We start from the raw sequence: 26504 nt of genomic DNA, 5'->3' as shown, positions 1-26504 counted from the left end.
ATATTATTATTATTTTAGCTTATTTAACTTTAATTTTGACTTGAGTGTCCCTTTAAATGTAAAGGGAAAGAGAAAACATGTTAATCCAAAAGGCATTGAACTATTCACTGTGAAACTATCATTTCTGGCACCTTGACACAAACTCATCACAGCCAGCTAGTACAATCATCATCTGTTATGCCAGCCCTGATTCAGTAACAGTTGTTGCTTCCTATTACGCTCCGTACCTAAACTGCTTGAAGTGCTACTTACAATTGCCTATCCAGGAACTCACTTTGTTAATAACTTCACTCTGGTTTTTATTGTTACCACTGTCCTGAAACTACCTTTACTAAAGTTTTGAATTTCCTTTCAGATCAGAGTAACAATTTTTCTTATATTATTCGCTTCAAACCCTCTCTAGCATTTGGCATAGTTGACCATCTTGGCCTAGTGCCTTTCACTCCCTCAATCTCCTTTTAACAAAGCCATTTCCTGTTTCAAATCCAATTGTTTGCACTTCACCATTAGTGTCTTTCTTTAAACAAATTTGCATTGAGGATTACTCTGCGTTCAGTCTTTAAGTCCTGCTCTTCATCTTTTGAAAAACTAAACCTAAAACTAAAGAAATCCTTCCTATCCATTATGTCGCCCATATAACCTACACCAGATGTCACAAACTGAACTTCTTTTTGCTTCATCCTCCGTATGAAAATCTCCTTCATTATCAGCAACTCCATTGAAGCACCAACACCCTAATCTGCTGTCGTGTTGTGCTTTATACTGCTCTCTCAGCTTGATTCCCTTCCATTGGAGCTTTTTATCTCACTTTGTCAGACACTAAAGTGATGGTAAATCCAAGCGTATAACAAATGCTAGGATTTACCATCACTAAAAATAAACCTTTAGTTTCTCTCATCGTTTCCTAAAAAATGTTATACTCACCCTATCTGTAAGGCAAGTGCGAGTTGTACTTAAGTCGGATGCCTGTAACCCGGGGACTGCCTGTACTTCTATTATTTAATTTGCTTCATTCTTCAGATATCTTTTGTTGAAGAAGTAGCAATGCACATGGGTGAGCCAATCACATGAGGCATCTATGTGAAGCCACCAATCAGAAGCCACTGAGACTATTTAGATATGCTTTTCAACAAAGGCTATCAAGAGAATAAAGCAAATTACATAATATAAGTAAATTGGAAAGTTGTTTAAAATTGTATACTCTTTCTAAATCATGAAAGAAAATATGTCATGTCCCTTTAAGTTTTGGGTACACTATTGACTTTTTCAGAATGTAACAGAGGTTTAAAAGTCAGGTCTGAAATTTAAATGGACATTAAATTCTAAATTAAACTTTCATGATTCATAATAATAATATTATTATCGTCATCTAATCTGATTAGATCTCTTGGTATTGTTTGTTGAAAAGCATAGCTAGTTAGGCCCCCGGAGGACTACTGGGAGCTAGCTGGTAATTGTTGGCTGCTACACATATTCTTCTACTTATTGGCTCACCTAATGTGTTCAAGTAGTCCCCTGGAGGGCATTGCTGCTCTTTCAACAAAGGATACCAAAAGAATAAAGCAGATTTGATAATAGAAGTAAGTTGGAAAGTTGTTTACAATTGCATGCTCTATCTCACTGGTTTTCAAACCTGTCCTCAGGCCTCCCTAGCAGGCCAGATTTTGAGGATATCTGAACTAGAGCACATATGGAATAGTCAGCTGATTAGTAAACATGTCCTTTTAAAGCTATATATATGCATATTATATATAGGCAATTACATACTGAATTATGAAAGATCTACATACAGCATAAGACAAACACAGTTTTCAGAGGTTTTTGTTTAGAGGTATTTTACAGAAAAAACAAACAAAGTAACTAATATTGCAAAATTGTTTTATTAAATTAAATAATTCATAGGCAGTTACATTTTGAGTTTAATTTCCCTTTAGGGTCCCAGCAGAGAATATGCAAAAGGTGCTGGAGACCCGTAGTAAAATTTAAACCTATTGTGTCAGAGAATGGGATTTGGCATCTTAAAGGGACATGAAACACAATTTTTTCTTTCATGATTCAGATAGAGCATACAATTTTAAACAAGTTTCCAATTTACATCTATTATCTAATTGGCTTTGTTCTTAGGTGTCCTTTGCTGAAAATCGTACCTTGGTAGGCTCAGGAGCAGCAATGCACTACTGGGAGCTAGCCGCTAATTGGTGACTGCACATATATTCTTCTTGTCAATGGTTCACCCGATGTGTTTGTTAGCTCCCAGTAGTGTATTGCTGCTCCTTTAACAAAGGATATCATCAGAATAAAGCAACTTTGATAACAGAAATTGATTGGAAAGTTGTTTAAAATGGTATGTTCTACCTAAATCATTAAAGAAACAAAATTGGATTTCATGTCCTTTTTAAGCAAATGGTTTATCTGGCTACTCGTGTTCTCATGTTTGGGCTGCCAGTGGCCAAACTGCAGATTCATTTTGAAATGCAGCATTTTTGGATCAAATTGTAAAACAACTGGTTAGAATGTTAAAATGGGACGGTGTGGTAAGAATAGAGGGATTCTGTATGTAGTGGGCTAAACTGAGCAAGGTGTAGACTAGGGAAACCATAAACAGATAGCACTGTGACCAACCAATAATGTTGACTGTTGAGTCCAGGACTGCTATAATCGATCCATATTAGCAGGAGAGGCCGCATGCTTCACCTGTAGTACCTCTGTAACACAGATCTACTCTTCTTACTGCCCATTGTCCAAGAATAATAAGAATAAAATAAGAATAAATATGAAAAGGGAGAGGAGCACAAGTTATTGCAGGAAAAGAAATGAGAGATGATTTCAGAGAAATACAGTGAAAAGAGATTGAGATTTAGGTAGTAGGAGTAAAACAGCATGTACCCACAAATAGCGAATAGGAAATGGTAGTCTGTTAGGGTGGATACATGCTTGCCTACTTAAACTGGTTCAGCTCATTGCTACAGTTAGCCGACTCTATGGCATATCAATTCACATAATCAGAACTAGTTAAGCAAGCTGACGTAAATTGCACATGTGCTGTTTGTGAATAACAAACATGTCCAGTACCTCATGCCGTGCCTCTAGCACATTCCATTGCAGCATTTAGAAAGCCTTCTGTTAATAACCTGTAATGTTGTTTTCTTCTACTAGATACGATGAGTCCACGGATTCATCCTTGTGGGATATTATCCTCCTGCTAACAGGAAGTGGCAAAGAGCACCACAGCAGAGCTGTATATATAGCTCCTCCCTTCTCTCCACCTCCAGTCATTCTCTTTGCCTATACTAGTAATAGGAAGAGGTTAAGTGAAAGGTGTTAAAATGATTTTTTTTTATTTTCTTCAAGCAAGACTTTTTTATTTTAAATGGTGCCGGTGAGTACTATTTTTCCTCAGGCAGCAGATGGAAGAAGATTTCTGCCTGGAAGTTGATGATCTTAGCAGTTGTCACTAAGATCCTGATGAGTTCCCACAGAATGGCTGAGGAGTACTAGAGAAGCTTCAGTGTGGGGAACGTTTTTCATGCTACAAGCATTGAGGTATTTCAGTCATTTATTTTTGGAGAGACTGTGATATTTCAGAACAGGCTGACATAGTTCCCGTGAGGGAAAGGGGTAAGCAGTAATCCTATATATAAGAAGGGGCATTACTGGAGACCTGTGTGTGATTGTTTTTGGGCTAAATGCAGCGAAGGATGGCAGCATGGTTAGACACTGGGGCAACATAACGTTTTATTGCAGAAACGTTTTTATGTTCACTGTTACTGGGCATTGTACTGGAGGGTTTCACATGGCTTTATTGTTATTGGGGATACAAGAACCCACATGGCTAGTTCCTATACCGCTTCATAGCGTTTTTTTAGGCTGGGAGACATCGCATATGATGGGCGGCGGCTAATTTTTGCTCCTCAGATGCGCAGTTGATCTTCACATGAAAGCAGCAGACTTCAGCTCCGGTTGGGCCAAAGACATAGGCTAACTGAGTCATAGGGAGATTTCTCAGACCCCTGAGGGCAGGTAGGCGCCACAGCAGAGCTGCAGGGGGTTGTTAATTTACTTTTTATAACGTTTTGGAATAACGTTTGGCTTATAAAGGGTTCATTTGTCCCTTACATGTGGTGCAATCTTAGGCTACACTATAAGATAGATATATGCTAAAATTGTGAGCGTTATAGCATTTTTAAAGCAGATTTGGATAAATTGTGCGCTTTACTTCTTAAAGGCGCAGTATCGTTTTTCAAAATTGTTGTTTTTTCAAAATATAAAGTGTTTTCAAGACCTTTTGTGGTTATTACTAGCCTGTTCAACATGTCTGACATTGAGGAAAGTCAATGCTCTATGTGTTTAGAAGCCATTGTGGAACCCCCACTTACATTGTGTCCCTCATGTACTGAAAGGGCCTTACATGGCAAAGAACATATTTTAGGTGATAAAAGTATGTCTATAGATGATTCTCAGTCTGAAGAGAATCACGTTATGCCATCCAATTCTCCCCAAGTGTCACAACCTTTAACGCCCACTCAAGCAACGCCAAGTACTTCTAGTGCGTCTAATTCTTTTAGTCTGCAAGATATGGCTGCAATTATGTCTACTACCCTTACAGAGGTATTATCTAAACTGCCAGGTTTACAAGGTAAGCAAAGTAGTTCCGGTATTAAGGTAAATGCTTAGCCCTCTGATGCTTTATTGGCCATCTCGATGTACCCTCACAGTGTTCTGATTTGGGGGTCGGGGAATTGCTGTCTGAAGGAGAGCTTTCAGATTCAGGAAATGTATTACCTCAGACAGACTCGGACGTGATGTCCTTTAAGTTTAAGCTTGAACACCTCCGCCTGGTGACTCTGGATGATTGTGACCCTATTGTAATACCACCAGAGAAATTGTGTAAGATGGATAAATATCTAGAGGTACCTACTTACACTGATGTTTTTCCAGACCCTAAAAGGATTTCGGACATTGTTATTAAGGAATGGGATAGACCAGGCATTCTGTTCTCTCCCCCTCCTACTTTTAAGAAAATGTTTCCCATATCTGACACCATTTGGGATTCTTGGCAAACGGTCCCTAAGGTGGAGGGAACTATTTCTACCCTAGCTAAGCGTACAACTATACCTATTGAGGACAGTTGTGCTTTCAAAGATCCTATGGATAAAAAAATTAGAGGGTCTTCTAAAGAAATTGGTTATTCATCAGGGTTTTCTTCTACAAACTATAGCGTGCATTGTTCCAGTTACTACTGCAGCAGCTTTTTGGTTTGAGGCTCTAGAGGAGTCTCTTAAGGTTGAGACCCCATTAGATGATATGTTGGATAGAATTAAGGCTCTCAAGCTAGCTAATTCTTTTATTACTGATGCCGCTTTTCAAATGGCTAAATTAGCGGCGAAAAATGCAGGCTTTGCCATTTTAGCGTGTAGAGCGTTATGGCTTAAATCTTGGTCTGCTGATGTGTCATCAAAAGCTAAGCTTTTAGCTATTCCTTTTAAAGGTAAGACCCTATTCGGGCCTGAACTGAAGGAAATCATTTCTGACATTACTGGAGGTAAAGGTCATGCCCTGCCTCAGGATAAGACTGTTAAGATGAGGGCTAAACAGAATAATTTTCATTCCATTGGAAACTTTAAAGGTGCACCCTCTACTTCCTCTTCCGCCACAAAGCAGTAGGGGAATTTTGCACAATCCAAGTCAGTCTGGAGACCTAACCAGGACTGGAATAAAGGTAAACAAGTTAAGAAGCCCGCTGCTGCTACCAAGACAGCATGAAGGGGCAGCCCCCGATCCGGGACCGGATTTAGTAGGGGGCAGACTTTCTCTCTTCGCTCAGGCTTGGGCAAGGGATGTTCAGGATCCCTAGGCATTAAAAATTGTGACCCAGGGGTATCGGCTAGAATTCAAGGATCTTCTCCCAAGAGGGAGATTTCATCTTTCAGGTTTGTCTGTAGACCAGACAAAAAGAGAGGCGTTCTTACGCTGTGTAAAAGACCTCTATACCATGGGTGTAATTTGTCCAGTTCCAAAACTAGAACAGGGACAGGGGTTTTACTCGAATCTTTTCGTGGTTCCCAAAAAAGAGGGAACCTTCAGACCGATTTTAGATCTCAAATGCCTAAACAAATATCTCAGAGTCCCATCGTTCAAGATGGAGACTATACAAACAATCTTACCAATGATCCAGGAGGGTCAATATATGACCACCGTGGACGTGAAGGATGCGTATCTTCACATTCCTATCCACAAGGATCATCATCAGTTTCTAAGGTTCGCCTTCCTGGACGAACATTATCAGTTTGTGGCCCTTCCTTTCGGGTTTGCCACAGCTCCCAGAATCTTCACAAAGGTGCTAGGGTCCCTTCTGGCGGTTCTCAGGCCGCGGGGCATAGCAGTGGCGCCCTATCTGGACGATATTTTGATCCAGGCGTCAACTTATCACCTGACCAAATCTCACACGGACATCGTGTTGGCATTTCTAAGAACTCACGGTTGGAAAGTGAATATAGAAAAGAGTTCACTAGTTCCACTTACAAGAGTTCCATTCTTGGGAACTCTGATAGACTCGGTAGACATGAAAATTTTTCTGACGGAGGTCAGAAAGTCAAAGATTCTAACTACTTGCCGAGCACTTCAGTCCATTCCTCGGCCATCAGTGGCGCAGTGTATGGAGGTCATTGGGTTAATGGTAGCGGCAATGGACATCATTCCGTTTGCTCGCTTTCCTCTCAGACCACTGCAGCTGTGCATGCTCAGACAGTGGAATGAGGATTATGCGAATTTATCTCCTCAGATAAATCTGGATCTAGAGACCAGAGACTCTCTTCTTTGGTGGTTGTCACAGGATCATCTGTCCCAGGGAATGTGCTTCCGCAGGCCAGCATGGGTCATAGTGATGACGGACGCCAGCCTATTGGGCTGGGGTGCAGTCTGGAATTCCCTGAAGGCTCAGGGTGTTTGGACTCAGGAGGAGTCCCTATTACCAATCAATATTCTGGAACTGAGAACAATATTCAACGCGCTTCAGGCGTTGCCTCAGTTGGCTTTGGCCAAATTCATAAGATTCCAGTCAGACAATATCACGACTGTAGCATATATCAATCATCAAGGGGGAACAAAGAGTTCTCTAGCGATGATAGAGGTTTCAAAGATAATCCGATGGGCGGAGACTCACTCTTGCCACCTATCAGCAATCTATATCCCAGGAGTAGAGAACTGGGAAGCGGATTTTCTAAGTCGTCAGACTTTTCATCCGGAGGTGTTTGCATCATTGATTCACCAATGGGGCACACCGGAATTGGATCTGATGGCATCTCGTCAGAATGCCAAACTTCCTTGTTACGGGTCCAGGTCAAGGGATCCCCAAGCTGTACTGATAGATGCTCTAGCAGTATCTTGGTCGTTCAACCTGGCTTATGTGTTTCCTCCATTTACTCTCCTACCTCGTCTGATTGCAAGAATCAAACAGGAGAGAGCTTCAGTAATCCTGATAGCTCCTGCGTGGCCAAGCAGGACTTGGTATGCAGATCTAGTGGACATGTCATCTCTGCCACCGTGGAAACTGCCATTAAGACAGGACCTTCTCATCCAAGGTCCGTTCCAACATCCAAATCTAAATTCTCTGCAGCTGACTGCCTGGATATTGAACGCTTTATTTTATCTAAGCGGGGATTCTCTGAGTCGGTCATTGATACTTTGATTCAGGCTCGAAAGCCTGTCACTAGAAATATTTACCATAAGATATGGCGTAAATATCTTTATTGGTGCGAATCCAAGGGCTACTCATGGAGTAGGGTTAGGATTCCTAGGATTTTGTCTTTTCTCCAAGAAGGATTGGAGAAGGGATTATCAGATAGTTCCTTAAAGGGACAAATTTCTGCTTTGTCAATTTTACTACACAAGCGTCTGGCGGATGTCCCAGACGTTCAGTCTTTTTGTCAGGCTTTAATGAGAATCAAGCCTGTGTTTAAACCTATTGCTATACCATGGAGTTTGAATTTAGTTCTTAATGTTCTTCAAGGGGTTCAGTTTGAACCCATGTGTTATGGTATAACCCGGATATCAAGGGTTAATACCAGATGAAAGATGCCCTGAATACGGGATCAGCAACACACAAACCCAGTTAATTCCCCCCATACATGAGACCAAGCTCCATCTTGAGGGTAAAACAGAATGTGTTTAATTGTTCAATTGAGGGCTATATGCCCAGTATTTATGCAGGTCTCCCACCTGGTTGACACTCCCCAGCAACAGCTGCACAGGAAAAAGATAGTACATTAGATAGAGGGAAGACGCCCTTTTACAGGATACAATAGATTTGCATTACTTAACCAAATAAACAATTAATCACAAGAAAACAATGGAGTCCTTCTTCACACCTGGCAGTCTGACTCTGGAGGTGATTAAACAATGTGAACGCTTATCACATAAACTTAATAGCAGTAAACAATAGCTGATGCCAGGAAACCTGTCTTTAGAAAATAGTTTCTCAAAACTGAACAAAGTTAGCCCTTTCAGTACTGATAGAGGGGTCTGTCACACGGCTCCCTCCTGGTGGGACACTCCAGTAGACCCGGCCTGACCCTTTGGCGGGTCAACTTGGGGATGACCGGACTAGGAGGTGGTAGGAATGTCAGTTTGCCGGGACAATCCATCTGCATTCCCGTTATGAGAGAGAATTCCTGTCCGTATAAATAAGGGTTCAACTTCTTCAGTGCCTAGACCAGGGCTGAACAGTCCTTCAAGTTTTTGTTTTCAGAGACGCTTCTTTCCAGTTGGAGACAAATCTCATCGGCTTCTTTACGAGTTTTTTGTACCTGCTCTTTATAGGTATCCACAAGCCCTTTATACTGATGTAAGTTGCCCTTGAGTTGCTGCACCTCACTATGAGCCAGTGTCAGCTTTTTCTCCAGTGTCGCTAAATTTTTCTTTACTGTTTCATGTTCCAGTCTGAAGCTGGTGTTTTCTGCGGTCTGTCGGTGCAGCTTGTCTAGCAGAGATTCCCGTTCTAAACGCGCTTTTTCCTCTGCGCTCCTCTTCTCTCCCGCTAGCACTGTTACGTGATTGTTTAACGTGACCATTTAATCCTCTACTTGACGCTTCGCCTTCATCACCGCGTTGTAACGGGACTTCCACGTATCAATAGCGGATAGAGATTTACTGAGCTCAGCGTCCTGGGGCTTAGCAGCAGGTGGGTCGGTCTCGGTGGCACGGATTTGGGCACGGGTAGTCACAGGGTTAACATCGACGGGACCCATGGGAGCGCTAGGCAGAAACAAGGGTGGCCAAGTCATTTCCAAGGAGAACATCAGCTGGTAAGTCCTTCATGACCCCCACATTCACATGTCTAGAGCCCACTCTCCAATCCAAATGTACCCGGGCAACAAGTAGGCGGAACACAGCGCCCCCTCCTACCCTCACAGCCATAGTGTGTCTGGTGTGCTGGTTCTCAGACACCAAGTTCTTTTGGAGCAAGGTCATGGTAGCACCAGTATCCCGTAGACCACTGACCTCCTTCCCATTCACTTTAACCAGTTGCCGGTGCTGTTGCCGGTTATCCCGGTTGGCAGCTTGCACGGGGTCTGCTTCATGTAGGATGCCCCAGCATTCTTCCACCTCTACGCAGTGGGCAGCAGGCTGAGGGTTACGTGGGTTTCCTCCGGTGGGTCTCCAGGACTGTGCTTGGTTCGCTGGGTTTAGTGGACACTCTGGTCTTTTGTGCCCTAGTTGCTTACATCCGAAGCACCGAATGGGCTGCGAGTAGTCCCGTGAGTTGAACCAGGCTGGCTGAGGATAGTTCGTGGTTGGAGGTGGTGCTGTAGAGCGGTGCGCCGGGGGTTGGTAACCAGTATCTTATGGGGTGACTGTGGGTCGGTACTCCACCCTGGCAGGGGTCTTAGTGGTAGCAGTGTCCAGTTTGCGGGCATCCATATACTCATCTGCCAGACGAGCAGCTTTATGCAGTGTGGAGGGTTTACGGTCCCGAACCCACTCTCTAACTCCTGCAGATAACTTGTCGAAGCAATGTTCCAACAGGAATAGCTGCAGCACCTCTTCCCTGGATACGGCTTGGCACCCTGCCATCCAGTGAGCTGCTGTGCGGTGCACCCTACATGCCCACTCGATGTAGGAATCTCCAGCTAGTTTAACAGTGTCTCTGAACCGCCTCCTGTATGCCTCCGGTGTAACCGCATACCTGGAGAGCATTTATAGCATTTACCTTTTACAGCATTATAATCCAGGCCGGATAATATCGTGACCCAGTCCTCTTCGGGTACCTTGTGTAGGGCACATTACCTCTCAAAATCCGCATGGTACCAATCAATCTCTCCTTCTGTTTCCAGGAAGTTTTTAAAAGCTGCAAAATGTACCTTTCTGTTTTCCACTGGGGTTGCTGTGACTTGGGCTGCTGCAACGCCGCTTTGGCGAAGTAGGTTGGCCTCCACTGCTGCTATGACCCGGTCAATGATTTCGGCAGACGGGTTGGGGCCATAATGTGCCAGTCTTATTTTAACTGCCCGGTCAAAGCTTGCTTCTTCAGGGGTTCTGTCTGATATGCTGGGCTCATTGGTTCCTTCGGGCCCTGGTACTCCGTCCATCTCGGTCAGTATTGTAATAATCTCCCTCTTCCTGAGGTTACTGGCTTGTCGGCCCCGTTGTTCTAGCAGGTCTTTAAGGGTAGCTCTTCTGGGCGATGAGGTTCATCCCGTCGCTTGCCACCAGTTGTTATGGTATAACCCGGATATAAGGGTTAATACCAGATGAAAGATGCCCTGAATACGGGATCAGCAACACACGAACCCAGTTAATTCCCTCCAAACATGAGACCAAGCTCCATCTTGAGTGTAAAACAGAATGTGTTTTATTGAGGGCTATATGCCCAGTATTTATGCAGGTCTCCCACCTGGTTGACACTACCAGCAACAGCTGCACAGGAAAAAGATAGTACATTAGATAGAGGGAAGACGCCCTTTTACAGAATACAATAGATTTGCATTACTTAACCAAATAAACAATTAAACACAAGAAAACAATGGAGTCCTTCTTCACACCTGGCAGTCTGACTCTGGAGGTGATTAAACAATGTGAACGCTTATCACTTAAACTTAATTACAGTAAACAATAGCTGATGCCAGGAAACCTGTCTTTAGAAAATAGTTTCTCAAAACTGAACAAAGTTAACCCTTCCAGTACTGACAGAGGGGTCTGTCACACCATGCATTCCATGGATATTAAGCTTTTTTCTTGGAAAGTTTTGTTCTTAGTTGCTATCTCTTCTTCTTGAAGGGTTTCTGAGCTTTCTGCGTTACAATCTGATTTGCCTTATCTTATATTCCATTCTTATAAGGTGGTTTTGCGTACTAAACCTGGATTCCTTCCTAAGGTTGTTTCAAATAAGAATATTAATCAGGAAATTGTTGTTCCTTCCTTGTGTCCTAATCCTTTGTCTAAGAAGGAACGTCTGTTACATAACTTGGACGTGGTTCGTGCCTTGATGTTTTACTTACAAGCGACCAAGGATTTCCGTCAAACATCTTCTCTATTCATTGTTTATTCTGGAAAGCGTAGGGGTCAAAAAGCTACGGCTACCTCTTTCTTTTTGGCTGAAAAGCATCATCCGCTTGGCGTACGAGACTGCTGGACAGCAGCCTCCTGAAAAAATTACGGCTCATTCTACTAGAGCGGTGGCTTCCACATGGGCTTTTAAAAACAATGCTTCTGTTGAACAGATTTGTAAGGCTGCGACTTGGTCCTCCCTTCATACTTTTTACAAATTTTACAAATTTGATACTTTTGCTTCTTCGGAGGCTATTTTTGGGAGAAAAGTTCTTCAAGCAGTGGTGCCTTCTGTTTAGTTATCTGTCTTGTCCCTCCCGTTCATCCGTGTCCTGTTGCTTTGGTATTGTATCCCACAAGTAAGGATGAATCCGTGGACTCGTATCTAGTAGAAGAAAAGGAAATTTATGCTTACCTGATAAATTGATTTCTTCTACGATACGACAAGTCCACGGCCCTCTCTTTCATTTTAGACAGATTATTTTTTTCTCAAAACTTCAGTCACCTCTGCACCTTTTAGCTTTTCTCTTCCTATACCTTTGGTCGAATAACTGGGGATGGAGAGAAGGGAGGCGCTATATATACAGCTCTGCTGTGGTGCTCTTTGCCACTTCCTGTAAGTAAGGATGAATCCGTGGACTCGTCGTATCATAGAAGAAATCAATTTATCAGGTAAGCATAAATTTCCTTTTTCTTCTTAAAAGGGAAGAGTCCACAGCTGCATTCATTACTTTTGGGAAATACAGAACCTGGCCACCAGGAGGAGGCAAAGACACCCCAGCCAAAGGCTTAAATACCTCCCCCACTTCCCTCATCCCCCAGTCATTCTTTGCCTTTCATCACAGGAGGTTGGCAGAGAATTGTCAGAAGTTTGAGAGAGTCTCTCATGGAGGGTAGTACTCTTCGCAATGGGACTGGAGTTTTAAGTAATCCTATCAACCTCTCAGTGAGTGCATGGATTAAAGTTAGAGTCCGGAGATGCAGGGAGAGTTTTCCTGCGAACCCATCCCGACTCATATTAACAGCTCCTTGGTAATTGGCGTTGACGAGTTTCGCTGTCTACCTTTCTTCACTCAAGTCCATATCAGAAGCGAAGCTGCTATCTGTCGCACTTGAAGGACCGTGTTCCTGTTCCAAGGCGTAGATTCCGGTAAGATCGTTTCATTTTATTTCGATATGTGAATGTAATGTTAACGAAACAAGGTAGGGTCCCAGTGGGACTCCTTTTATATTAATAAGGAATCGTGGGTTAATATCTCCTGTGGGGGAATATTGAACAGGGGGGACTTTTAATCATGTTTGTTATATGGTTCTATCTGCAATTGTGTAGCTATACTTAGTCTCAGGGCCTTTACGGAACATAACAGCCTTCTTTTAATGACGCAATCTTTCCAGATTGCACGCTCTTTTCGTGACTGGCATGGTGAACCTTGTTACGGGTGCAGTTACATTGTTTTTCATTTCCATATGCTGACTGTGTTCGACCGAGAGAGTCTTGCTCGTGGGTTGTCTGGTTCATAGGAGGTGGTAAGTGCCCCAGCCATTGAGAGTGTTAAAGGGTGCCAGTTGTTTTTTTGTCATTTTTGTAATCCCAAGTTTATGGAGAATTCTGATATGCGCGACACAGATGCCTCAGATACGGAGGATGTGTCTTGTGATGAATATGAAATGGCCCGGGTAATCAATGCTTATCAGTTATGTTTCGATTGCCGTTCTAGAGTACTCTCTTCTCCCGAACCAGGGAGCTTAGAGTGTGCTGAGCCATCCGCCTCCGAGGTTTCCATGACCTGTGAAGCGAGCATTCCATTTCCCTGCTACACAAGCAGATATCCCTATGGCCTTTACTCCTTCTCCAGAGGGTGGCTTGTTTCCTCCAGAGGTTACGGCACGGTTCCGTATGGCCATTTCTATGGCGCTGAATCATTTACATCTTCCAAGTGAAGTATTTCTAAGATACTGTCCGTGTTCCGTTAATCAGGGCCCGTCGAGCGTGATATCCCCTGATTCAGTTCGGCCTTCTGGGGCAGAGTTGGACCCTGAGGCTTCAGGGGCCCCTATCTCGGGGCCAGGGTCTTCAGTTTATACGGTGAGGGATGATTTTGCCTTCCGTTATAGGCTGGCTCACCTTCGTGTTCTTTTAAGACATGTTTTGGCTATGTTGGAGGACCCCATTCCTAGCGGGCACAGGGATCCGAGGCCTTAGCAGCTGGATGGCAAAAAGGATATGACGTTTAGGGAGTCTTGTAGGTAAGTATGAAGATTCTCTGCAGTGATGGTCTCTGGAATGTCTCTGATTCTGATGTTTTGTCGTCTGCTTCTGTTTTCGATATTGTTCAGTTTATCCTGGAGTTGGGCAATTACAGTATTCTGAGCCTGAACATTCTGAATAAGGCCTGCAATATCTGATTGTTGTGACGCGGATTCCTCTTCAAGAAATTCCACCCTGTCTCCAATCTCATGCATTTCCTCACATAGTTCTGAGATTTCTTCCTTAATACAGGATTTCACCTGCGAGATTAGATTTGTAAAGTCTTGTTTAGATGGAAGGGTCTCAAGAAAGGCTTGTGTGATTTGCATGGGCTCGGGTGGCCATTGCAGCCTGGAGTTGTGGTACCTCAGCTACAGAATCCATGGCTTCTGGTGGCGGATCAGAGTTTTCAAGTGGTTTAAAGAATTTATTCATAGAAGCTGTTATACTATGATGGCTCTTAGTCACTTTATCTTGCTTTGCCTGTCTCCTTGGAGGCATTTCTATGCTGTATAGAGTTGATTTGACTGTGTAGCTGAAGCTCTTTAGTGTCAGTGTGTGGCAAGGGAATTTTAAGCAAGGAAAGGTGCAGATAAAGCAGTGTTCGAAATTTGATCAATCCTGCAAATGATGATAGAGAACTGCCAGGGTAAGTGGTCAATAGCAAGGATTGATGTGATATGTAGGCCCAGGAGGGATTAAATTACCCCATATGAGAGTAGATAGTCTCTGCGTATTGCTCTCAGATGAGCGGTATATTAAAGAGCAGCATGTTATGGGTTCTGTGGTTATAATATATATATAACAGTACCTTAATCATGGTATTGTACAGCTCCAATTTGGATCTTTCATGAGAATCTGTTCTCTCTTTTGGGGGCAGATAGCGGTCCTTGTCTTGGCTGGGTACCTTCATGGGAATCGTGATCCGCAAAGCTGACTCCTCTGAGGTTGTTTGGGCTTGACGGACTCTGGGACTGAGTGGTTTAGTTCGGCTTTGCCGGCGGTGTAACTAATGTGCAGTTAACTGGGCTTAGGGTTTTCACCCGTGTCATCTATATTTTTTAGGGTGTCGAGTATCAGGCTGTGGTGCCTTTCGAAGGGGCATCATTTTGTACCCACCCGTTGTTTGCATTCAGTGTCCCCTAGCTTGGGTATTGTTTTCCCAAAAGTAATGAATGCAGCTGTGGACTCTTCCCCTTTAAGAAGAAAAACATAAATTATGCTTGAAGAGAACACAGAGGCGCCAATATGACCTAGTAACGTCTGTACATAGAATAATCAATGTGGAAATAAGATAGGTACTCACAAAGGTGAAGCACCCAGTGGTGCTAATGGGCCAGACTGGAACTATAGCAGTAGTCAAGCTCACTGTGTGCCAGCAAATCTAGCACTCGGTCAGTAGGTGAATAAAAGGAGCATTCATTCTTGCGAGTGAGAGAACAGATCTACCATAGCCTAGCACAGTTTGAACAGGCAGATATTATACTTAATGGTTACACTTACAGTGTGTAGCGCTCTTCCAGGTGCAGTAGTAGCAATCTGGGACATCTCAGCTGCCCAGTAGACTGTATTTCCACGTCACCAGGATCCACTCTCAACTATAGAAAAGTTCCAAACAGCAGCAAGTGTATCATAAAAGCAGTATTTTATTAAAACAAAGCAACACGTTTCTCAGCCTCTCAGGGGCCGTTTCCTCAGGCTATACAATGAAATAAAACAATATACATTTGCTATATATACCCTTTCTATTCCCGTAATAGGTTAACTAAAACACCCCCCCCCCCCCAGCATATCCTCTGTATGTGAATACTAATTAAAAACAAAATACCAGAGCTAACCCAGAAACTGGTCACAGCTGAGAGTTGATTTTGTTACTATGGTGACAAGGCCTAAACAACAAGATGTTTCTGTAGGCAAATATTTAGAAAATTCCTAATACTACTTTCTATATCTGATCAATATATCAGTTATGCCTTGTTTAAGCAGGCACTTATGTATGAAGATTAATATTGTTGGGAGCAGATTATGGTCTTCCTTCTAAACCAGAGAACTCCCTATGTGTATTCATACATGCTGTAATATCCTACAACGGATCAATGGACAAATCAGTCTATTGGTTAAATAAATCTGATGTAATGGCCATAATACGTTTTTCTTACGAATTCCTACTAAAGGATTGTGAGCCAACTAACCTCTCTAACATCAGAGTGCTTGGGTATAGATAGAGGCATTATGCCTCCATAGTATCAAGCCAGTAAGTGACACACTTGTCATAGGGGTATGTATTTTTGTACACAATCAAGACTAAATCTCAACAGGGGAATGACAGTTTAAACCTCTCAGTGCTACTGCGTTTTTCGGCTCGGTCATTGCCGCTCGATGGAGTACATGTTGTATATAGGAGGCTAAAAGAAATGTATGCTAGAAAGATGACAGTATATCCAGATATGTCAAAAAGGCTATCCACTTATCTCTACGTGATGTGGGAAAAGTTAAATCCAATTGTACAAAAAGTGAGATCGGGAAACCCGCCCCAAAAGGTGCACAAACCTCAGCCCCAAAGGCATTCTGAGTGAGACAATGCCCTTCAAGGACCCAATTCTTTTAATGAAAATGGTGATTAAATAATAAGTATACCTAATAATCCTAAACAAACTCATTTACCTGATAATTTCATTTTCTTCTGAAGGGAAGAGTCCACAGCTCCCGCCCGTGTTTTATCTATTAGGCGGTTGTAATTTTTTGTTCTTCTGGCACCTTTTTCATCCTGATTTTTCTCCTACTGTTCCTTGTTCCCTTGGCAGAATGACTGGGAGATGAGGGAAGTGGGGGAGGTATTTAAGCCTTTGGTTGGGGTGTCTTTGCCTCCTCCTGGTGGCCAGGTTCTGTATTTTACCAAAAGTAATGAATGCAGCTGTGGACTCTTCCCTTCAGAAGAAAATGAAATTATCAGGTAAGCATAATTTATATTTTTTACGTGTGGAACAATTTTTTTATTTTCAATATTGCCAAAACTGTAATCCAACTTAGAAAATCTAAGAAAGAGGAGCATATTGATACATTAAATTAATGCACAGCATCATAGCATGTTATTTCTAGAAGTAGCTAGTTCTATTAATAATTATGGTATGTTATGTACTGTTATACACATTTTTTTTAATACTTTTCTTTACCAACAAGGTTCGTAATAATAATAGTAAGAACAATTCTAACTGGTAAATCAGTAATTTACATTCAGTTATTTAACTTTGCATATGGTAATGTAAAACTTGGAAAGTGCTATTGTGAATTAGATATCTAATCACTTATATTCTTCTCTTTCTTAAGGTCTCTTGAGTGGTCAAACGTCCCCAACCAATGTCCGTTTGGAGAGGCTGGACTCCCCTCAAGTATTGCAGCTGTGTGTGCGCTATCAGGATCACCTCCATCAGTGTGCTGAGGCTGTGTCTTTTGACCAGAATGCTCTGGTAAAACGAATCAAGGAGGTAAGTAAACAACTAACAGGAAGAAAATCATCATCTAAAAGGTTTTCATATTTTTATGCACTTCCAACTATTAATTGTAGCGATAATACAAGCATAACCCATCAGTACTTACTAGTGTTAGAATAAGTAAGCAGCTTTGATATAGCCATAAAAAGCCATTTAAAGTGAAAGTAAATCCTAGCGTTTTACAAACGCTAGGATTGGCTATTAAAACAAATAAAGGGGACTTTCATTCATGAAGTATATGATACTTCATGTAGAAAGCTCCTTTATTTGTTTCAATCGGTCGCCGTTCTTACCTGCTACAGCAGCCCACGGCTAAAAAAATTTCACCGTTTTAGCCTTGCAGTAAATCCAGGTCTCCCATGAGCGCTAAGCCGGATTTATTGCACGGCTTATTGGCTAAGAGGTGAAAACGTCACCTCTTAGCAAAAAAATGTAGCAGCTAAGAACGGCGACTGATTGAAACAAATTAAGGCGCTTTCTACATGAAGTATCTTATGAATGAAAGTCCCCTTTATTTGTTTTAATAGTCAATCCTAGCGTTTTACAAATTTACTTTCACTTTAAGATAGTGATGCACCGAAATGGAAATTCTGGCCGAAAACCGAAACTGATACCGAAAATGTATTTTTTCAAATTATTTTAAAATTTATTTTTTTTAATTTTATTTTTTGCATAATTAGAGCCAATTAAAAAAGCCCACACTTTTGAAAGTAACACTAAAATTGGACAAAAATATCTTAAAACAATAATATGCTACACAATAATTTTACCAAAAAAAATAAAAAAACAGGCAAAAAATGCAATTTTCGGCCAAAATGTTGGTGCATCCCTACTTAAAACAATTATAAATATCAATATACTGTATTATTCTTCATTTAGTTCTATGTAACAGAATCATATTTAACAGTTTTTTTGTTTTTTTACCAATTATCCAAATACAGTATAGTCTTAGAAAGCTCTTTATTTGCAGAACAGTAAGTCAAGTAATAAACTTAAACAGCAGCTCTAGGCTAGCATCAAATTTTAAACATGCTACACAATAATTTTACCGAAAATAACAGGCAAAAAAACCGAAAACCGAAATAGCCAAAAATGCCATTTTCGGCCGAAACTTTCTGCGGCCGAAATTTCGGTGCATCCCTACTTTAAGAGCTTGCAACTGATATTGGTAAAAATGTGCAATATTTAATAAAAGAGATATTAAAAGGACACTTAGCACTACATACATTTCATGCACCTCCTTCTAATCATAGATGCTGCCATTATGGAACCTTCATTGCACTGCAGGCATCTGAAGTAGAGTTGTTGCACATGTGCAAGCAGATCAGCGATGTAATGTATTAAAGCTAGATTTAATCATGGCTGCACTCGTGACTAGAGGGAGACGCAGAATAACCTTAATACTATGCTTATATATATTTTTTTATAAATGTTTGATTTCCCTTTTAAAGTCAATTTTTTTTTTTGTTGCATCAAAAAAGGGAATTTTAAAATGTATTTTTTAAACAATAGAGCTGTTTAGACTATCTAAAGGGGACAGTCTATTCCCAATTTGTTTTATTTATAAAGATAGATAATCCCTTTATTACCCATTCCCCAGTTTTGCACAGCCTGGTTATATTGATATACTTTTAACCTCTGTGATTACCTTGTATCTAAGCCTCTTTGACAGCCCCCTGGTCACATGGCTATTTATTTACTATCTATTGACTTGCATTTTAGCCAATTAGTGCTATGTCCTGCGCAGCTCCATTGGAGAGAGCACAATGTTATCTATATGGCCCACATGAACTAGCAGTCTTGTTATGAAAAGCCAATAAAAAAAAGCATGTGATTAAGAGGCGGTCTGTAGTGGCTTAGAAACGGGCAGAAATTTAGAAGTTTAAATGTTATAAACTATAATAATATAACAATGTTGGTTGTGCAAAGCTGGGGAATGAGTAGTAAAGGTGTTATCTATCTTTCTTCTATAAAGGTAAGACGAGTCCACGGATTCATCCTTTACTTGTGGGATATTATCCTCCTACTAACAGGAAGTGGCAAAGAGCACCACAGCAGAGCTGTCTATATAGCTCCTCCCTTAGCTCCCCGCCCCAGTCATTCTCTTTGCCTACTCTAAGTACTAGGAAGGGTAAAGTGAAAGAGGTGATAAAATATTAGTTTTTAATTTCTTCAAGCAAGAGTTTATTTTAAATGGTACCGGTGTGTACTATTTACTCTCAGGCAGCAGATGGATGAAGACTGCTGCCTGGAGGATGATGATCTTAGCATTTGTAACTAAGGTCCATTGCTGTTCCTACAGAGGCTGAGGAGTACAGGAAACTTCAGTGTGAGGAACGGTTTCATGCTATGCAGCAATGAGGTATGTTCAGTCATATTTTTCTGGAGAGACTGTGTATTTCAGAAAGGCTTACATTATACCCAGGAGGGTAAGGGTAAGCAGTAATCCTAGAGCTAAATAGAAGGGCATTACTTAGCTTGCATATGGGCCAATTACAAATATGGTTGACACTGAATTGCAAATGTTTGTGAGCAAACGTTTTTTGATTTGGGAGTGCTTTAATGTTTTTGTGGGCAATAACGTTTTGGGCAAACTTTATTAAGGGCACACATGGCTTAACTTTTGGGTCTTAGAACCCACATGGCTAGTTAAAACCGCTCTGGTGCGGTTCTTTAAGGCTGAGGAGACATCGAGTGAGATGGGCGGGGCCTATTTCTTTCATGTAATTAGCAAGAGTCCATGAGCTAGTGACGTATGGGATATACATTCCTACCAGGAGGGGCAAAGTTTCCCAAACCTTAAAATGCCTATAAATACACCCCTCACCACACCCACAGTTCAGTTTTACAAACTTTGCCTCCTATGGAGGTGGTGAAGTAAGTTTGTGCTAGATTCTACGTTGATATGCGCTCCGCAGCAAGTTGGGGCCCGGTTTTCCTCTCAGCGTGCAGTGAATGTCAGAGGGATGTGAGGAGAGTATTGCCTATTTGAATTCAATGATCTCCTTCTACGGGGTCTATTTCATAGGTTCTCTGTTATCGGTCGTGGAGATTCATCTCTTACCTCCCTTTTCAGATCGACGATATACTCTTATATATATACCATTACCTCTGCTGATTTTCGTTTCAGTACTGGTTTGGCTTTCTACAAACATGTAGATGAGTGTCCTGGGGTAAGTAAGTCTTATTTTCTGTGACACTCTAAGCTATGGTTGGGCACTTTTTTATAAAGTTCTAAATATATGTATTCAAACACTTATTTGCCTTGACTCAGGATGTTCAACATTCCTTTTTTTCAGACAGTCCGTTTCATATTTGGGATAATGCATTTGAACCAATAATTTTTTCTTACCTTAAAAAATTTGACTTTTTTCCCTGTGGGCTGTTAGGCTCGCGGGGGCTGAAAATGCTTCATTTTATTGCGTCATTCTTGGCGCGGACTTTTTTGGCGCAAAAAATCTTTTCTGTTTCCGGCGTCATACGTGTCGCCGGAAGTTGCGTAATTTTTTGACGTTCTTTTGCGCCAAAAATGTCGGCGTTCCGGATGTGGCGTCATTTTTGGCGCCAAAAGCAATTTAGGCGCCAAATAATGTGGGCGTCTTATTTGGCGCTAAAAAAATATGGGCGTCGCTTTTGTCTCCACATTATTTAAGTCTCATTATTTATTGCTTCTGGTTGCTAGAAGCTTGTTCACTGGCATTTTTTTCCCATTCCTGAAACTGTCATTTAAGGAATTTGATCAATTTTGCTTTATATGTTGTTTTTTCTTTTACATATTGCAAGATGTTCCACGTTGCAACTGAGTCAGAAGATACTTCAGGAAAATTACTGCCCGGTGCTGGAGCTACCAAGCTAAGTGTATCTGCTATAAATTTTTGGTATCTGTTTCTCCAGCTGTTGTTTGTATTGCATGTCATGACAAACTTATTAATGCAGATAAAATTTCCTTTAGTACTGTTACATTACCTGTTGCTGTTCCGTCAACATCTAATTTTCAGTGTGTTCCTGATAACATAAGAGATTTTATTTAATCCATTAAGAAGGCTATGTCTGTTATTTCTCCTTCTAGTTTACATAAAAGTATTTTAAAACTTCTCTTTTTTCAGATGAATTTTTAAATGAACATCATCATTCAGATACTGATAATGGTTCTTCAGAGGTTTCTGTCTCAGAGGTTGATGCTGATAAATCTTTGTATTTGTTCAAGATGGAATTTATTCGTTCTTTATTTTAAGAAGTATTAATTGCATTAGAAATAGAGGATTCTGGTCCTCTTGATACTAAATCTAAACGTTTAAATAAGGTTTTTAAATCTCCTGTAGTTATTCCAGAAGTGTTTAATCTCCCTGATGCTATTTCTGAAGTAATTTCCAGGGAATGGAATAATTTGGGTAATTCTTTTACTCCTTCTAAACGTTTAAGCAATTATATCCTGTGCCATCTGACAGATTAGAGTTTTTTGGGACAAAATCCCTAAGGTTATGGGGTTGTCTCTACTCCTGCTAAATGTACTACTATTCCTATGGCAGATAGTACTTAATTTAAGGATCCTTTAGATAGGAAAATTGAATCCTTTCTAAGAAAAGCTTACTTATGTTCAGGTAATCTTCTTAGACCTGCTATATTTTTAGTGGATGTTGCTGCAGCTTCAACTTTTTGGTTAAGAAGCTTTAGCGCAACAAGTCACAGATCATAATTTTATAGCATTATTATTATTCTATAACATGCTAATAATTTTATTGGTGATACCATCTTTTGATGTCATTAGAGTTGATGTCAGGTATATGTCTCTAGCTATTTTAGCTAGAAAAGCTTTATGGATTAAACTTGGAATGCTGATATGTCTTCTAAGTCAACTTTGCTTTCCCTTTCTTTCCAGGGTAATAAATTATTATCTCAACTGTTAGGAGCGGTATCAGTTTGGAAACTATTTCCAGTTTGGAATATATCCAAGCCTTATAGAAACCTATAGCCAGCTCCTAAGTACCCATGTAGGTGCGGCCCTTATTCCAGCTCAGCTGGTATGGGGCAGATTATGTTTTCTTCAAAGAAATTTGGATCAATTCCGTTCTCAATCTCTGGTTTCAGAACATTGTTTCAGAAAGGTACAGAATTGGCTTCAAGTTAAGGCCTCCTGCTAAGAGATTTTTTTTCTTTCCCATGTCCCAGTTAACACAGCAAAGGCTCAGCATTTCTGAAATGTGTTTCAGATCTAGAGTTGGCTGGAGTAATTATGCCAGTTCCAGTTCTGGAACAGGGGCTGGGGTTTTATTTTATCTCTTCATTGTACCAAAGAAGGTCAATTCCTTCAGACCAGTTCCGGATCTATCAATATTGAATCGTTATGTAAAGGATACCAACATTCAAGATGGTTACTGTAGGACTATCCTGCCTTTTGTTTAGCAAGGGCATTATATGTCTACAATAGATTTACAGGATGTGTATCTGCATATTCCGATTCATCCAGATCACTTTTAGTGTCTGAGATTCTCTTTTTAGACAAGCATTACCAGTTTTGTGGCTCTACCGTTTGGCCTAGCCTCAGTTCCAAGAATTTTTTTCAAAGGTTCTCGGTGCTCTTCTTTCTGTAATCAGAGAACAGGGTTTTGGTATTTCCTTATTTGGACGATATCTTGGTACTTGCTCAGTCTTCTCATTTTCGAAGAATCTCATACTAATCGACTTGTGTTGTTTCTTCAAGTTCATGGTTGGAGGATCAATTTACCAATCAGTTCATTGATTCCTCAGACAAGGGTAACCTTTTTAGGTTTCTAGATAGATTCAGTGTCTATGACTCTGTCCTTGTCAGACAAGAGAAGTTTAACATTGATATCAGCTTGTCAAAACCTTCAGTCACAATCATTCCCTTTGGTAGCCTTATGCATGGAAATTTTAGGTCTTAGGACTGCCGCATCAGATGCAATCTCCTTTGCTCGTTTTCACATGCGACCTCTTCAGCTCTGTATGCTGAACCAATGGTACAGGGATTACTCAAAGATATCTCAATTAATATCTTTAAACCGATTATACGACACTCTCTGACATGGTGGACAGATCACCATCGTTTAGTTCAGGGGGCTTCTTTGTTCTTCCGACCTGGACTATGATCTCAACAGATGCAAGTCTTACAGGTTGGGGAGCTGTGTGGGGGTATCTGACAGCACAAGGGGTTTGGGAATCTCAGGAGGTGAGATTTCCGATCAATATTTTGGAACTCCGTGTAATTTTCAGAGCTCTTCAGTCTTGGTCTCTTCTGAAGAGAGAGTTGTTCATTTGTTTTCAGATAGACAATGTCACAACTGTGGCATACATCAATCATCAAGGAGGGACTCACAGTCCTCTGGCTATGAAAGAAGTATCTCGAATTTTGGTTTGGACGGAATCCAGCTCCTGTCTAATCTCTGCGGTTCATATCCCAGGTATGGACAATTGGAAAGCGGATTATCTCAGTCGCCAAACGTTGCACCTGGGCGAATGGTCTCTTCACCCAGAGGTATTTCCTCAGATTGTTCAAATGTGGGAACTCCCAGAAATAGATCTGATGGCTTCTCATCTAAACAAGAAACTTCCCTGGTATCTGTCCGGATCCCGGGATCCTTGGGCGGAGGCAGTGGATGCATTATCTCTTCCTTACAAGTGTCATCCTGCCTATATCTTTCCGCCTCTAGTTCTTCTTCCAAGGGTATTTTCCAATATTCTAAAGGAATGCTCGTTTGTCCTGCTGGTAGCTCCAGCATGGTCTCACAGGTTTTGGTATGCGGATCTTGTCCGGATGGCCTCTTGCCAGCTGTGGACTCTTCCGTTAAGACCAGTCTTTCTGTCTCAAGGTTCTTTTTTCCATCAGGATCTCATTACCTTAATTTTAAGGTATGGAGTTTGAACGCTTGATTCTTGGTCAAAGAGGTTTCTCTGACTCTGTGATTGATACTATGTGACAGGCTCGTAAATCTGTATCTAGAGAGATATATTATAGAGTCTGGAAGACTTATATTTCTTAGTGTCTTTCTCATCTTTTTTCTTGGCATTCTTTTTGAATACCGAGACTTTTACAGTTTCTTCAGGATGGTTTAGATAAAGGTTTGTCCGCAAGTTCCTTGAAAGACAAATCTCTGCTCTTTCTGTTCTTTTTCACAGAAGGATTGCTAATCTTCCTGATATTCATTGTTTTGTACAACCTTTGGTTCGTGTAAAACCTGTCATTAAGTCATTTTCTCCTCCTTGGAGTTTGAATTTGGTTCTGGGGGCTCTTCAAGCTCCTCCTTTTGAACCCATGCATTCGTTGGTCATTATATTACTTTCTTGGAAAGTTTTGTTTCTTTGGCTATCTCTTCTGCCAGAAGAGTCTCTGAATTATCTACTCTTTTTTGTGAGTCTCCTTTTCTGATTTTGCATCAGGATAAGGCGGTGCTGCGAACTTCTTTTGAATTTTTTACCTAAGGTTGTGAATTCTAACAACATTAGTAGAGAAATTGTGGTTCCTTCATTATGTCCTAATCCTATGAATTCTAAGGAGAAATCATTGCTTTCTTTGGATGCTGTTAGAGCTTTGTAATATTATGTTGAAGCTACTAAGTCTTTCCGAAAGACTTCTAGTCTATTTGTCATCTTTTCCGGTTCTAGAAAAGGCCAGAAAGCTTCTGCCATTTCTTTGGCATCTTGGTTGAAATCTTTATTTCATCATGCCTATGTTGAGTCGGGTAACACTCCGCCTCAAAGGATTACAGCTCATTCTACTAGGTCAGTTTCTACTTCCTGGGCATTTAGGAATGAAGCTTCGGTTGATCAGTTTTGCAAAGCAGCAACTTGGTCCTCTTTGCATACTTTTACTAAATTCTACCATTTTGATGTGTTTTCTTCTTCTGAAGCAGTTTTTGGTAGAAACGTATTTCAGGCAGTGGATTCAGTTTGAATCTTCTGCTTATGTTTTTTCATTAACATTTTATTCTGGGTGTGGATTATTTTCAGCAGGAATTGGCTGTCTTTATTTTATCCCTCCCTCTCTAGTGACTCTTGCGTGGAAAGATCCACATCTTGGGTAATCATTATCCCATACGTCACTAGCTCATGGACTCTTGCTAATTACATGAAAGAAAACATAATTTATGTAAGAACTTACCTGATAAATTCATTTCTTTCATATTAGCAAGAGTCCATGAGGCCCACCCTTTTTTGTGGTGGTTTTGATTTTTTTGTATAAAGCACAATTATTCCAATTCCTTATTTTATATGCTTTCGCACTTTTTTCTTATCACCCCACTTCTTGGCTATTCGTTAAACTGAATTGTGGGTGTGGTGAGGGGTGTATTTATAGGCATTTTAAGGTTTGGGAAACTTTGCCCCTCCTGGTAGGAATGTATATCCCATACGTCACTAGCTCATGGACTCTTGCTAATATGAAAGAAATGAATTTATCAGGTAAGTTCTTACATAAATTATGTTTTTCGCGCCTCAGATGCGCAGTTAGCTTTATCAGCAAGCTGCAAGCTCTAACTCCTGAGAGCCCTGGTGTATGTTTTGGGCCAAATCGAAGTTTTTACCCCACATTTTCAATCCCTGAGGGCAGGTAGGGCCACAGCAGGGCTGTGGCAAGGTGCTGAGAGTGTTTTTTTTTTTCCGGATTTGTGCCTATTTTCGATCCGGTTTGGAAATTAAGGGGTTAATTGTTAAAAAAACATTTGTGGTGCAATCTTAACTACATATATTGTGTCTACATACAAAATTTTGAAAAATGCATGTGCATGTTTAGGCTGTTTTGCAGAACGTGTATGCTTTTTTTTCTCTTAAAGGCGCAGTACCGTTTTTAAAGATGATTTTTTTCACTAAATAAAGTATTTTCATGCTTGTTTGTAGTCATTACTAGCCTGTTCAACATGTCTGACATTGAGGAAAGTCAATGTTCAATATGTTTAGAAGCCATTGTGGAACCTCCACTTAGAATGTGTCCCTCATGCACTGAAAGGTCAATAAATTGTAAAGAACATATTTTAACTACTAAAAGTATGTCGCAGGATGATTCTCAGTCAGAAGAGAATCAGGTTTTGCCATCTGATTCTCCCCAAGTGTCACAACCAGTAACGCCCGCACAAGCGACGCTAAGTACTTCTAGTGCGTCTAATTCTTTCACCCTGCAAGATATGGCCGCAGTTATGAATACTACCCTCACAGAGGTTTTATCTAAGCTGCCGGGGTTGCAGGGGAAGCGCAGTAGGTCTGGTGTGAGA

The 26504-nt window shown here is 41.0% G+C and overlaps 1 protein-coding gene across 2 annotated transcripts in view; it reads left to right on the top strand.

The window, feature by feature from the left end:
* BORCS5 (BLOC-1 related complex subunit 5) overlaps window positions 1-26504 on the top strand; it is a 200090-nt gene that overhangs the window by 118581 nt on the left and 55005 nt on the right. For both annotated transcript variants that reach the window (XM_053718911.1, XM_053718912.1), the window contains exon 4: window positions 17120-17277. In XM_053718911.1, coding sequence (XP_053574886.1) covers window positions 17120-17277 — 158 coding nt within the window. The remainder of the gene's footprint in view (window positions 1-17119; window positions 17278-26504) is intronic.

The sequence above is a fragment of the Bombina bombina genome, chromosome 6 (assembly GCF_027579735.1).
Source record: "Bombina bombina isolate aBomBom1 chromosome 6, aBomBom1.pri, whole genome shotgun sequence".
NCBI classification, from domain to species: Eukaryota; Metazoa; Chordata; class Amphibia; order Anura; family Bombinatoridae; genus Bombina; species Bombina bombina.
The sequence above is the reverse complement of the archived record's forward strand: the minus strand, read 5'-3'. Positions and strand labels throughout refer to the sequence as shown.